This window comes from Dasypus novemcinctus, chromosome 27 (genome assembly GCF_030445035.2).
Source record: "Dasypus novemcinctus isolate mDasNov1 chromosome 27, mDasNov1.1.hap2, whole genome shotgun sequence".
In the NCBI taxonomy this organism is placed as follows: domain Eukaryota; kingdom Metazoa; phylum Chordata; class Mammalia; order Cingulata; family Dasypodidae; genus Dasypus; species Dasypus novemcinctus.
The window spans coordinates 33739955-33754755 of NC_080699.1; the positions used below are offsets into that span (position 1 = coordinate 33739955).

The following is a 14801-nucleotide window of genomic DNA, read 5'->3' on the forward strand; positions in this document are numbered from 1 at the left end:
TGAGTCACTAAAAAAGAGTCTGGAGGTTGTCAGAAGGATTGCCCTTATGCACACCTAAGCAGAGTCTCAGAGACAGATAAAGTAGATACAACCCCAGATATTGGTTCTTTTGAGGGCTAAAGAGACCCACGGGTTCTATAGTCTTGGCAGATGGGGTTCACTGCCATGTCAGTTGGCCCTTCTTTGGAGCTGGTGTTTCTGCGTGATGGAACTGGACTCAGATGGGATCTCTTTTCACAAGACTTTCATGCTACTATACTGGAATTGTAGTTGGTGCTGGGGTTTAAGATATATCTAGGGGATTTGAATCTCTGGACTGACAATATGATAGCCAGGCCCTGAACCTCAACATACTTCAACTCCTACACTCTGATTTATTGGACTTACCCCACTCAGCTAACATGGAGTTGAAGAATGTCAACCACCACACCATGGAGCCTACAACTGAAAGGAGGATTGCATCCAGTATCCATGTGGAATCTAAGCCCCCTCTTGACATAGATGTGCAATGGACACAACCAATCCAAGGTCCACAGAGAAAATGTGGCAATGGTGTGGGAAAAGTGGCCATGGTGGCTGCTGGGTGCGGGGAATGGGAGGAAGAGATGAGATGTGGAGGCGTTTTTGGGACTTGGAGTTGTCCTGGGTGGTGCTTCATGGACAATTACTGGACATTGTAGATCCCCCCAGGGCCCACTGGATGGAACGTGGGAGAGTATGGGCTATGATGTGGACCATTGACCATGAGGTGCAGCAATGCCCAGAGATGTACTTACCAAATGCAATGGATGTGTCATGATGATGGGAGAGAGTGTTGCTGTGGGGGGAGTGGTGGGGTGGGGGCGGTGGGGTTGAATGGGACCTCATATTTTTTTTAAATGAATAATAAAAATTAAAAAAAAAAAAAACTGTTTCCAAGAAGAGTAATTATCTCCAGGGTGGCAGGGAATTGTTCCAAAATCCCAAGGGACTGCACACTATGATCCTCTTACAGGGCTCCTTCGAAGGCTTCCAAACAGTATCTCTATCTGCCAATAACACTCCAAGCACCATTGGATCTACTGTACCATATTGCCCAAGTGGTAAAGCAGCTTGCCTGGCAGCCTGGACTGTTGCAGATACTTCTCTTGTTCTCATCCTCACACAAAATGAGTAGCTTTTTCGGTCAATGAATGGTCAGAGTAGCACACTAAAATGACAAACATGCTACCTACTAAATCCTAATGGGTGAAATATGCATGGTGCCTCTGCTTTGATGTAGGAGAAGCAGATGCAGGAGCTTATCCCTCACCTTAGAAGGGATATCTTGACATGCTCCACACCACTAGATGCCTGGAAATTTCACTGAAGTGGAAGGTCCCTGAATTTCAGTCAGATTTATTTTCTACCCTCTGACATGCAAATGTCTTACCAATAAATCTATAGTAGTTCCTACTTCTTGCTCACTAGGGCCAATCAGTATAATGTGCTCAATGTATTGGACCAATGCAATATCCTGAGGAAGAGAAAGGCAATCAGGTTCCCTGTGGACTAGATTATGACATAGGGCTGGAGAGTTGATATACCCTGAGGTAGGACAGCTACCCTTTCCAACTGAAAGCAAACAGTTTAGGGTGGTCTTTCAAAAAAAAAAGAACTAAGAACAAAAAAATCATTTGTCAGTTCAATAACTGCATACCAGGTACCAGAGGAAATGTTCATTTAATCAAGCAATGATAGCACATCAGAAATAGTCCTGCAATTGGAGTCACCACCAGGTTAAGTATACAGTAATCCACAGCCATCTTCCAAGATCCATCTGTTTTATGCACAAACCAAATAAGAGAGCTGAATAGGATATGATGGGAATCACCAGCTTTGCATTTCTTGTCTTACATGATGGCATTAGTCTCTGCAATAAATCCAGGAAAATGATATTGCTTTTGGCTTACTATTTTGCCAGTTATAGACAGTTCTAGTTGCACCCATATGACCTCCCCTACCATAACAGTCCCTACTAGTCATGTCAGGAAACTGAGGTAGGGATTCTTCCAGTTGCTGAATATGTCTATTCCAATTGTGAATTCTGTAATTGGAGAAATAGCAAGAGGATGAGTTCAGATATCCATTAGGCCCACTGTGAAATGGACTTGAGTTAAGCCTCCTTTGATCACATGATCTCCATAAGTTCCAACTCTGACTGGCAGACCACGGTGATACTTCAGGTCTCCTGGAGTTTGTGTCAGATCAGAGACAGTGTCCACTAAACCCTAGAAAGTCTCATCATTTCCTTTTACCTAAAGCACAGTCAGGGAAGCGGACTTTGCCCAGTAGTTAGGGCGTCTGTCTACCACATGTGAGGGTCCGCGGTTCAAACTCTGGGCCTCCTTGACCCGTGTGGAGCTCGCCCATGCATAGTGCTGATGCGCGCAAGGAGTGCCGCCCATGCAGGGGTGTCCCCCGCATAGGGGAGCCCCACGCACAAGGAGTGTGCCTGTAAGGAGAGCCACCCAGAGCGAAAGAAAGTGCAGCCTGCCCAGGAATGGTGCCGCACACACGGAGAGATGGCACAACAAGATGACGCAACAAAAAGAAACACAGATTCCAGTGCCGCTGACAACAACGGAAGTTGACAAAAAAGAAAAACATGCAGGGAATAGACACAGAGAATAGAAAACGAGGGCTGGGGGGAAGGGAAGGGGGGAGAAATAAATAAATAAGTCTTTAAAAAATAAAATAAAGCACAGTCACCCTGGTAAAAGCCTGTTGGTCCTATAGGGAAAGCTGGAAGAAAAATGAACAGGATAAATTTTGGGAAGTCTTTCCTCAAGGGGATTTGACATTTCCTTCATTCAATGGATTCTGGATCTTTAAATTTGCTGAAGTGTAGGAACTGATTAATAGGTAGTACTCCCTGTCCTTGTGATTCAAGTTAGACTTTTGTCTACTTTACCTAGAATTCTTCTGCTTACGCAGATCAAGTAAAAATGCAGCAGATTGCCCAACTGTTTCATTTCTAGGTACCCTATTATCAATTTACCAATGCCATAGGTCTTTGCAAGTCAGGCTATTATGATTACAGCTTTGATTCTGCTGTCCATTATGGTAACCATGCCTACAATGTCTTTTGCTATTACAGGCAGCCTCTTGGTCCTTGCCACCCCAGGATCCAATTATCCCTATTGCATTTAAGGAACCCAGTTCAGTGGCAGCAGTTCCCAATATAATATCTGATCTATGAAGAGTGACCACAGAGCCTTTCACAGATTCTAGAGCGCCTTGCATAATTTCTTTCTCACAGTTGTGATGAAAGGTGTGTCCTCTGGATATTTTTGGAGTCGGTGCACAGGTCTTACATAATAAATCAACTTAACATTCTAATCTACATACCTTTTGTATAATTGATTCTACTTTATACCAAGGCAGTTAAATGCATTTTAACTTCATTCAGAGTAAGCCGCTGTAATAGTCAGCCAAAGGGTTGCTAATGCAAAATACCAGAAACTGGTTGGATTTTATAAAGGGTATTTATTTGGGGTAGGAGCTTACAGATACCAGAACATAAAACACAAGTTACGTCCTTCAACACAGTCTATTTCCACGTGTTGGAGCAAGATGGCTGGCAGCATCTAACAGGGTTCCTCTCTTCCTAGGTCTGGCTTCTCTCTAGGCTCAGGTCCTCTGTTTTCTCCACAAGGTCAGCTATAGACTATGAGGCTTTCTAGGCTTTGCCTCTCTCCACAAGGTCAGCTGTAGACTATCAGGCAAATGCCTCTGTCTCTCTCCCCGAGGTTTCTGCCTTGTCTAAGGAGCCATCTCTATTCCTGTGTTCTTCTCCTGGCTCAGGTCCTCTCTTTCCAGGGTTCCAGCTCAAGTCTCCAGCATCAAACTCCAAATCAAAACTCAAACATCAAAATGCCTCAACTCTGTCCTTTGCCATATCTTTTATCTGTGAGTCCCCACCCACCCAGGAGTGGGGACTCAATGCCCTATTTACATGGCCCAATCAAAGCCCTTATCATAACTTAATCATGCCCAGGTACAGACCAGGTTACAAACATAATCCAGTATCAATTTTTGGAATTCATAACCATATCAAACTGCTACAGCCACCTTTTAGTTCTTACTTCAGCCAATCAAACTGCAGAACACTTTATGATACCTCAAGCTACAATAATGAGTCCAGAATGTCTGCTTAATGAGCTCATATCAATAAATTCAGCCTGATCCAACTTTATGTTCCTTCCACCATCATCCCAAAACTTTTGCCTCTCCACACATAAATATCCCTGATCTCAGAGTGGAAAATCATGCAGTTCTTTTGAAAAACTAGTATATCTCTTCAAGGGTCACATTTTGTGCCTTAACATTCAGGACCTGTTAGAGCTTTAGTGTATAATTACAGGATTACTTCCTACAGGATCTAAGCATTAAATGCATAAAATATAATGAGAATCATTGGTTTTGGACTCATAATGTATGAACACGTAGTTTATGACAAGCGTTATAAAAAAGTAGGAGGATGGAGGGGTAAAGGAACATAGTAAGTGTGTACTATTGAAGATAAATTGATACTAAAGCAAAGGTGATTTTTACAGATTTGGGATATTAAATTTCAGCCCAATGGTAACTACAAAGAAAATACCAGAGAATATGTAAGCTCATAGAGACAGAAATTAAGAGCATAGGCTGCCAGGGATGGGGACAAAGGGAATGGGGAGCCAACACAAAATGGGTGTAAGCCCCAGCATGGGACAGGACTCCTGGGGATGAGCCTCCCTGGCACCGAGGGATTTCTACCAAGCACCAGCTGGTGATGCAACTAGATAAAAACATTGAATAAAAGGGGTGAATGGTAAAGACAAATGAGTTTATATGGCTAAGAGACTTCAAAGTGAGTCGGGAATTCATCAGAAGGGTCGCGCTTATGCACATCTCAGCAGGATCTCAGAGAGAGCCAAAGTAGATACAACCCCAGGTACTGGTGCTCCTGAGGGCTACAGAAACATCCACATCCTAAAGTCATGACAGATAGCTCTGGAGTTCAGTGCCTTGCCAGTGGGCCCTACTTTGGAATTTGTGCTCCTGGGTGTGAAGGAATTGGACTCAGATGTGCCCTCTCTATACATGCCTCTTCTGTCACTATTAGTGAACCTGTGGTTGGCTCTAGGGTTAATATATGCTCGGCAGACTTGAAACTCTGGACTGACTGTGTGCTGGCTGGGTCCCGAGCCTTAGCAGAGTTGCAGCACCTATTCTCCAGTTTGTTGGACTGGCCCATGTCAGCTAACAGGGAGGTGGGGATGGTCAACCACCACACCAGGGAACGGAGAGATTCTACAATCGCAAGTAGGAGAATTCCATCCATCTCCCATGTGGGATCTAAGCTCCTTCTTGAGTTAGAGGAGGAGTGGGCATTGCCATTCCAGGGTCCTCAGGATGGAGGAATACTAAATGGATTAGGGTGGACTTACTGGTATTCTACTATAAAATTATTGTGACTCTAGCAATGGAAGAAACTGCATCACTGATGTGGAGACCGTGGCCATAGGAGTTCCTGAGGGCAGGGAGAGGGAAAAACAAGTGTGATATGAGGGCATGTTCAGGACATGAAGTTGTCCTGAACGATATTGCAGGGACAGATTCAGGACATCATATATCCTGCCATAACCTACTGAATGGACTGGGAGAGATTATAAACTATAATGTAAACTATAATCCATGCTATGTAGCAGTGATCCAAAATGTATTCATCAAATGCAATGAATATACCACACTGATGAAAGAATTTGGTGATGTCGGAGGAGTGGGAGAGTAGGGAGTGGGAGTATTATGGGATCCTCTTATATTTTTTAATTTAACATTTGTATGATCTAAGTATCTTTTTAAAAAGTTTTAAATCTATTTAAAAAATGGATGTAAGGTTTCTGTTTGGGGAGATAGGAAAGAAAGATTTAGTAATAGAAGATGGTAACACCATGAATATAATTAATTCCATTGAATGGATGTTTGGGAGAGGTGCCCAGTTCATCAGACTTGCCCAAGACAACTAACAAAATGATAATGATGGACAATGCCCATCCCAAAAAAGAGAGTATCTACAACTGCAAGCAAGATAGTTCCTTCCACCTGTCCCATGGGATCTAAGCCCCCTCTCAATCAGAAACAGACTGGGTATCACTATCCCAAAATCCTCAGGACTGAGGAATGAACTACCATAAGGGATAATCTAACTAGGGACTAAAGTAGACTTATTATTCTTCTAGCAATGGAAGATCTTGTAACACTGATATAAAGGCAGTGGTCACCAGAGGTTCTGAGGGGAGGGAAAGGTAAGAATATGGGTAACATGGGGCATTTCGGGGACATTGGAATTGTTCTGAGTGACATTGCAATGACAGAAACAGGTTATTATACATTTTCTCAAAACCCATAAAAATGTGTGGTGCAAAGTGTAAACTATATATAATGTAAACTATTGACCATGGTTAGTAGCAATGCTTCAATATATGTTCATCAATTGTAACAAATGTACAACACTAATGAAATAAGTTTTAATGGGAAAGTGTCAGAGGGGAGGGATGGTGTATTAGTCAGCCAAAGGACTGCTGATGCAGAGTACCAGAAATCTGTTGGCTTTTATAAAGGGTATTTATTGGGGTAAAAGCTTACAGTCCCAAGGCCCTAAAGAGTTCAACTTAAGCTTCTTTCTCACCAAAATCATTTCCCATGTGTTGAAGCAACATGGAGGGCAATCTCTGCCTGGTCTCTCCGTCCTTCTTCCTGTTAAGGCTCTGTGGGCCCAGCTTCGTCCAATATCAGCTGTACACTGACACAGGGTTCATTTCTCAGGGCTTCCTATATCAGTCTGCTTAGCTGTTCTGTTCTCCTCAGCTGCAAACTATCAGGCAAATAGCTCTTCTCTCCACCAGCTTTAGCTGTTTGAGCCTTCTCTCCTCTGGCATCTGTGGAGCTCCCACTCTTCCAAGTGTCTTCTTGAGTGATTCTCCATTTATATCAGTCCACCAAGGGGGCAGGAACTCAACGATGAGTCATGCCCTACTGACGTGGTCGAATCAAAGACCAATCTTAACAGGTAATTTAATCAAGACATGTCAGCTGAATCTAATGCATTCAAAGGGTATCACACAGAAGAATACATTAGTTTACAAACAATCTTTTTTGGGGGGATGGGGGATTCATAAATAATCTCAAACTGCCACAGAGGAATCCCCCTATGTTTTCAATGTATCAGTTACGAATCTGAAAATTCTTTAAAAATAAATTTGAAAAATTATTTAAAAAGAGAATATTCAGGGGAATCAATGAACAGCAAAATAATTCATCCATTCATTTAAAAAAAAGAAAGAAACTACTCGGGCCATGTCAGACAGACTCAGGAGACAAACTAAGGATAATTCCACAGGCAAAGTTGAGCATCAAAAATATGATAACGATTATGAGATAATATCATCAGACTATTACCACCAATCATGGTCCATAGCATACATTTGGCACACTTTTTCCATACACTTCCATTATCAACACAGTATAGCTTGGCATTAATGCAAGAATATTATAGTATTGCTGTTAACCACAGTCTACAGGTTATACCAATTGTAGTTTTCCCATGTTTTTCATATTCTCATCACCCTGCAATAAAGGAAGAAAAGGAATTTTTAAAAGGCAATACAGGGGATCCTTGTGGGTGATATAACTGTCTATATCTTAACTATGGTGATGGATATATGAACCGAATGCATGTGACAAAATTGCATAGAACTAAATAAAATACATGAAAATAAGTAAAACTGACTAAGACCAGTGTACTGTATCAGTGTCAATACATTGGGTATGATATTGTACTATAGTTTTGCAAAATATTCCATTGGGAGAAAATGTGTAAAGAGTACACGAGCTCCTTCTGTATTATTTATTACAACTGTTTGATCTACAATTATCTCAAAATAAAAAGTTAAAAGAATCTTAGTAATATTCATGAATAATACACTTCTGGATAAATTCTAGAATCAGAAAACTTCTAAAATCATACTCCCCTTATGAACCATCATTCAGACTGAAGACGTCTTATGACTCTACCATCTCATGCCCCTCACCCTCCTGCCATTCTACCCAGTCTGTCCATAGATGCAGCAGGACAGTGACAAATTTAACATACCTTACAGATTTAACATTCCTTCACTAAAACTATACACTGTATTTGAGTAAGATATTTTAATTTGTTTAAAACTCTTTAAAATAAACATCTTAAAGCTGGGTGATTGTGCCTGTGATGAACAGCTAATCATGAATAACATTTATGATGGTGTCGATGGTGGTTGGGGACAGAGGACAATGATGACAGGGTTGGTGGTGAAATCTTCCAATGCTGGCATTAGACTCTAAGCTTCTGAAGCTACAATACAGCTCTCCCAATAAAAGGAAAACTAACAAGCCTATGAGACAAAACATGACTCACAACACAGCTATAAATCAAGATGCTAATTACTCGTCAGTGACGACCCCTGGAGAAAGACTACATCTCAAGGGAGGATCTGCCCTCAAACAGACCCCCTTGAGTCACAATATAGAACTAGATATAAATCTGCATGATTCTCCCATTTTCTGAAGTTTATATCCTGATTGTTGAAACCAAGCTATCCCCTAAAATTTCCCGGAGACTGTGTTCTAGTTTTCCTCAGCACAGGTATTTAATTACAGATTTGAAGAAACTGTATGGGAGAAGCATTTCTCCCAAGATCTTCTGTTTCTAATACAGGCTACTTACAACCAAGTATTTCCCTTCAACTCTGAGTGTTTTTTTCTCTGTCTGCCAGGTTCCCAGCAGCAATCCTGAGCCTCTAGGGCCTGCTGAAACTAGAAGTAGAAATTGAAGTACCAGTTATGAAATATGTGGATCATATTTGCCTATTTAATATTGTTAGTGTATTATGGGAGTAAAAATTAGACCAACGATATCTAGGGTTTTCCTTTATAATGGTGATCATATTTGCAATACTTTGTAAAGTACTTTCAGTTTTGGTGATGGCACATTCAAAGGGGATTCTCTGTTTCTTGTTTTAAGAAGCTCAGATTGGGTAAAGGGGACTATGTATATTTTAAAACCTATTGTTGTTATCTAATTAAATTCGGTTTCTCATATAATAATGGCAATAATATTGAGAAGTCTTTGCTAACTCTGATACTAGTTGTTATGAATATAAATACCTCATTGCCAATAACTTAAATGTAAAGCAAACAATGCAATGCAAATTTTTCTGTCTTCACATCACATCTACATCACATCCCAAGGATTTAAAGACTTTTTTACATCTAAGCAGAAGAAACATAGTTAGGGCCAGACTTAATATTATAGGAATCAAGTGAGACAATGTATTTTAAAGTGCTGCACAAAAAGCAGGATACACTTTTAAAAGTACCTATATGTTTACATACATGTAAATATATAAAACATAGAATAAAACCTAGAAGGATATTCACTATCAATGTTAACCTCTAGATAGTGGAAATATGATGTTTTTGTTTTTGCTTACTTGTATTTCTAATTTTCTTGATGCACATATATTGCCTTTGTAATTTAAAACAATACATCTGAACTAACAATAAGATCCCTCTTCTGCCCATAACCAAAATTTCCATAAATTAAGCTTACTAAATAATAATAATAAAGTGCAACACAGTGATAAACTCTAGCAAATCACCATAGTTTAGTGGACACAGAATAGATGGTGACCAGAAATCGTCGTGATATGTCTTTTACTAGCTGTATGAACTTGAGTGATATACTTAAATTTTAGAGTTTCAAGTTTCTAGAGAATAAAAAAATATATAGCATTCCTCTTTTTTCATATGCTATAATCATATATCAACTGTAAAGCACATTCAACTAAAACATTGCCTTAGAGACGTAGGTGTGGAGGTTATAAGGCTAAAAAGCGCAAGGGACGAAATTCATTACCAGGAGGGAGCAGAGCTAACTTTGAGTTCCAAGTTGCCAATATGTAATAGACCCTGGGCAGGTCCTTAATGGCCAGCACTTCAGTTTTCTCAATATGAAAATGGGAATAAATGTTCTGCTCTAAATACATTTCTCCCTAAACCCAGGAATGTCGGGAGGTAATAATGAGATCGAAATTTGAAAGAAATGTGTAAACTCTAAAGCATTAACAAAGGTTAGTAATTATATGAGAAAGCAATTAAAATAGTGATGATTTAATTTTATTAACTTAAACAATACATCTCAGAGACAGAGATGTCTATAGGTTTCACATGCCAGGAATAGTGATCCGGGCTTTCTAGAAAGCATGCTAGTAAGTTTGAGAATGTGCCACTCGGGAGATAATAATGCCAAAGTTTGTTATTTTTCTGAATATAATAACAATAATTTACTATTGAGTCCTTACAATGGACAAATACTTTTGGCCATAGACTGATTAAATCAGAATCTCTGGGTGGAACCCAAGCATGAGTATTTTTTAATGCTCCAGGTGATAATACGCAGCAATTGAAACTACTGCCTGAGGGCCCTAAGTCCAGTAAAAAACTAAGATCAAATTCTATACACCTCATGACAACTAACATTTTATAGGCACTGAATATTTGAAAAAAATCTCTAAATATGCATCATCACATATTACTTTCAACCATCTTGGGAAATGATTTTATTAATTCTTCATCATTCAGATATAGAAATGAGCATGTTGCTCAGTCATATACTAGGAACTATCATCTCACCCTGACACTACAGGGATTTGAGATAGGTATTCACAGATTCTTATTTAGTGATTATTTGAGAATTGCATACATAACACAGAAATTTTCATTTTGAGTCAATATAAAATATATTACTTATTACCTACAGTGTGGAGGTTCTCAAGCCACCATCAACATTACCTGGAGAGTTTGTTAAAACATAGTACTAGACCCCAACCCCAGAGTTTCTGATTCTGCAGATCTGGATGAGGACTGAGAGTCTGCATTTCTAACAAGCTACATGTGATACCGTCAAAGCTGGTCCATGGACTACGTTTAAAATCCACTGCTTTAGGCCCTCTTCCTCCCATCTTCAGGATCTTTGAACACTCAGGGGCAGATCTACTTCCCAGCACACAGGCATGTAAGGAGGAGGCATCAGGAAAGAGCCAGGATCCCCCAGCCAGAGCCAGAGCTAGCTTCACAAGCAAGCCAAGGGCAGCCTTTCATGGGTTCTTCTTTCCCATCTTCCCAGTTTCAACTCTGAGAATGGCTGCAAAAAATCACTCTACAGTGACAGAGTTCATTCTCGGGGGATTAACAAATCGACCAGAGGTCCAGCTGCCCCTCTTCCTGCTCTTCCTAGGGATCTACACGGTCACCATGGTGGGAAACCTGGGCATGATCACACTAATTCATCTGAATTCTCAGCTTCACACCCCCATGTACTTCTTCCTCAGTAACTTGTCTTTTGTAGATTTGTGCTACTCCTCTGTCATTACCCCTAAAATGCTGGTGAACTTTGTGTCAGAGAAGAACATCATCTCCTATGCGGGGTGCATGGTACAGCTCTACTTCTTCCTTGTTTTTGTGGTTGCCGAGAGTTACATGCTGACAGTGATGGCCTACGACCGCTACGTTGCCATCTGCCGCCCTTTGCTTTATAACATCATCATGTCCCATCAAGTCTGCTCCCTGCTGGTGGCTGTGGCCTACATCATGGCACTCATAGGCTCAGTAATAGCGACTGTCCTCATGTTAAATCTGTCCTATTGTGAGGTCTTCATCAGTCACTACTTCTGCGACATCCTCCCTCTCATGAAGCTCTCCTGCACTAGCACCTATGATGTCCAGATGGTAGTTTTCTTTTTGGCTGGATTTGATATTTTAGTCACCAGTTTAATAATCCTTGTTTCCTATGCCTTCGTTCTCTCCAGCATCCTCCGCATCAGCACAACAGAGGGCAGGACCAAAGCCTTTGGCACCTGCAGCTCCCACCTGGCAGCTGTAGGAATGTTCTATGGCTCTACTGCTTTCATGTACTTAAAGCCCTCCACGGCCAGTTCCCTGGCCCAGGAGAACGTGGCCTCCGTGTTCTACACCACGGTGATCCCCATGCTGAACCCCCTGATCTACAGTCTGAGGAACAAGGAGGTCAAGGCTGCCATGCAGAAGACACAGCGAAGAAAACGGTTTTGATGTGAAGGTTCTTATTCTTTCCAATTTGAAATGCAAGCTGTTGAAAATGCCAGAAAGAAGCACTCTGAAGGTTGGCCCAGCCGACTCTGTATGGTTCCCTCTTCGCTTCCTCTCTTCTCCCTATCTCTCTCTGACATTTTGAAACCAGCTGATTTCAAGTTTATGCTTTCTTTCATTTAGGATCTGTTTTCCCTACCCTGGGCAATTTGGTAAACAGTATCTTAATTAGTGATTGATATAAACTTTCAGCATTGAGTTTGAGAAGCATTCATCGTTTTACTTCCTTCTAGAGGGAAAATAATACTCAATCCTATTATTTTTGTGTTTGGGAATACACAAGACAAAGAGGTGAATTTCAAGGTCACCAAGAAATTACAGTCCCTCTCTCATCCAGACCTTCCATCTACATCTCATGATCTCTTACTCCTATTTATTTTTGCCCAAGAACTTCTTTCCGATCCCTTTGTTCCATTGCCTTAATAACAATAATAATAATATTAGGAGCTAATGGTTTCTGGCTGCTTACTCTGAGCCAAGCACACTTCTTAGTGCCTCATATGAATTATTTCAATTATAGATCATCATGAAAGGTACTATTATTATCTCCATTTCTCAACATCTGGTTTAATAACTGGCTCAGGATTATATGGCTGGTCAACAAACAACACTGAGGGGAAGCAGACTTTGCCCAATGGATAGGGCGTCCACCTACCACATGGGAGGTCCACAGTTCAAACCCCGGGCCTCCTTGACCCGTGTGGAGCTGGCCCATGCGCAGTGCTGATGCACACAAGGACTGCCATGCCATGGAGAGGCGTCCCCGTGTAGGGAAGCCCCACGCGCAAGGAGTGCCCCGTAAGGAGAGGCTCCCAGCACAAAAGAAAAGTGCAGCCTGCCCAAGAATGGCGCCACACACAGGGAGAGCTGAAGCAACAAGATGACGCAATAAAAAGAAACACAGATTCCTGGTCCTGCTGATAAAGATAGACGTGGTCATAGAAGAACACACAGCGAATGGACACAGAGAACAGACAACTGGGGGGAGGGGAGAGAAATAAATAAATTTTTTAAATAGGAAAACAAACAAACAACAAAACATCACTGGGATTCAAACCCAAGTCTAGATAACTTCAGAGCCCATACTCTTGGTTATCACAGTATCCCTTCCAGTTTAGGCTGTCTCTGTACTGTCTACTGAGCCTCCCCTAATTATATCCCTTTTATTTCAAAGACTTAAAAACTTTTTTTTTCTTTAATTCCCTCCTTTTCACATTTGCCTCAGCCTTTCTTCCTTCATTGTCAACTTCTTCTAGATGACTAAGGAAAGATTACACTGGGGTGATCACACTACCCAGTTTGCCAGGGACTTTCCTGTTTTAACACTAAAAGTCCCACATCCAGGAAACCCCTCAGCTCCTGGCAACCCAGGATGCTTAGTTACCATAGATTGCACTGCAAATTCCCTCGTCCTAACTAAACAGCTGATATATCTGCATCCCCTGTCACCCTCACTCAGTATATCCAATTGACATGGGACGAATGACTTATCCCTTTGTTTATAACAATAACAAGGATACATGTTTAAGACTTAAGGATAATCTCTTGTCATTTGTACCTACTGTTGATATCAGTTCATTATGGGAAATAGAAATAACTCTAAGTTTCTTAAGAGGAAAGAGATTTAATACATAAGAGTGCAGACACACAGTTTTGTCAGAGACTGGAAAGGAAGAAGCTATCTTATCAAATAATCATGGGTACTGCCTTGAGAGAACATAAAATCTGATATGATAGAGAGAAAAAATAGATTTCTATAGAAAATAGATTTCTATTTTGCTATCACTGAGGAATAGTATTGTGCCTGATGGAGTCAGCAGCAAAGAATCAAACCATAATCATTAGTGACATATTTCTAAAAGTATTTTTTCTTAAAGGCACAAATTAGGGTACACATTCTATGTCATTTTCAGGAAAGCAGAAGCTCTCGATATGAATGAATCAATCTTTCATTTAATGAACATTTCATGCAATCATATTCCCAGTTATTCTAAGTAAAATGGGAAATAAAAAATGAATAAAAACTGTTTTTTAAGATTCTCTCTAAAACATAATTTTTATTGAATTATGGCTTACTAGAGTTAACTTTTTAAAATAAATAAGCATATTATACATATGAAACTATTAGATATGGGTGTATATATATATGTTCTCCCATTAAGTAAATTTTATACAAATACATACCGATACATACATGTATATAGTATACATGTGTGTACATGACATTTTAGAAGTGGAAGGTGGTGTTTAAAAATTCAAAGCAATCCTAAACATCATTATCAGTTCTACAGAATGACCCCTTCTGCTACTGCCACCTGGTGGCAACTTGGCTAAAATTCAAGGACAGGAATCAAAAAAACATGCTGGGGAGCTCTCCCTAGCCCAGGGAAGAAATAACAAACAGCAAATTCTAGAAGGAATAGAAACCCCAGATTTTGGGATACAAGTACATCTATACAGAGAAGTTAATGTGGCAATGAATATAAGGGGGGACATGTTAAGGGCTGTTATAACATATTTAAAAATAAACACCAGTCTTTGAATATAGAGAGGAAGAAAAGGAGTATGTAAAT

The 14801-nt window shown here is 40.4% G+C and overlaps 1 protein-coding gene across 1 annotated transcript; it reads left to right on the plus strand.

Moving 5' to 3' along the window:
• Positions 1-11241: 11241 nt before the first annotated feature.
• On the plus strand, positions 11242-12171 carry LOC101444804 (olfactory receptor 8A1-like). Its single transcript, XM_004469304.2, has one exon. The coding sequence runs from the start codon at positions 11242-11244 to the stop codon at positions 12169-12171; it is 930 nt and encodes a 309-aa protein (XP_004469361.1).
• The last annotated feature ends 2630 nt before the right edge of the window (positions 12172-14801 follow it).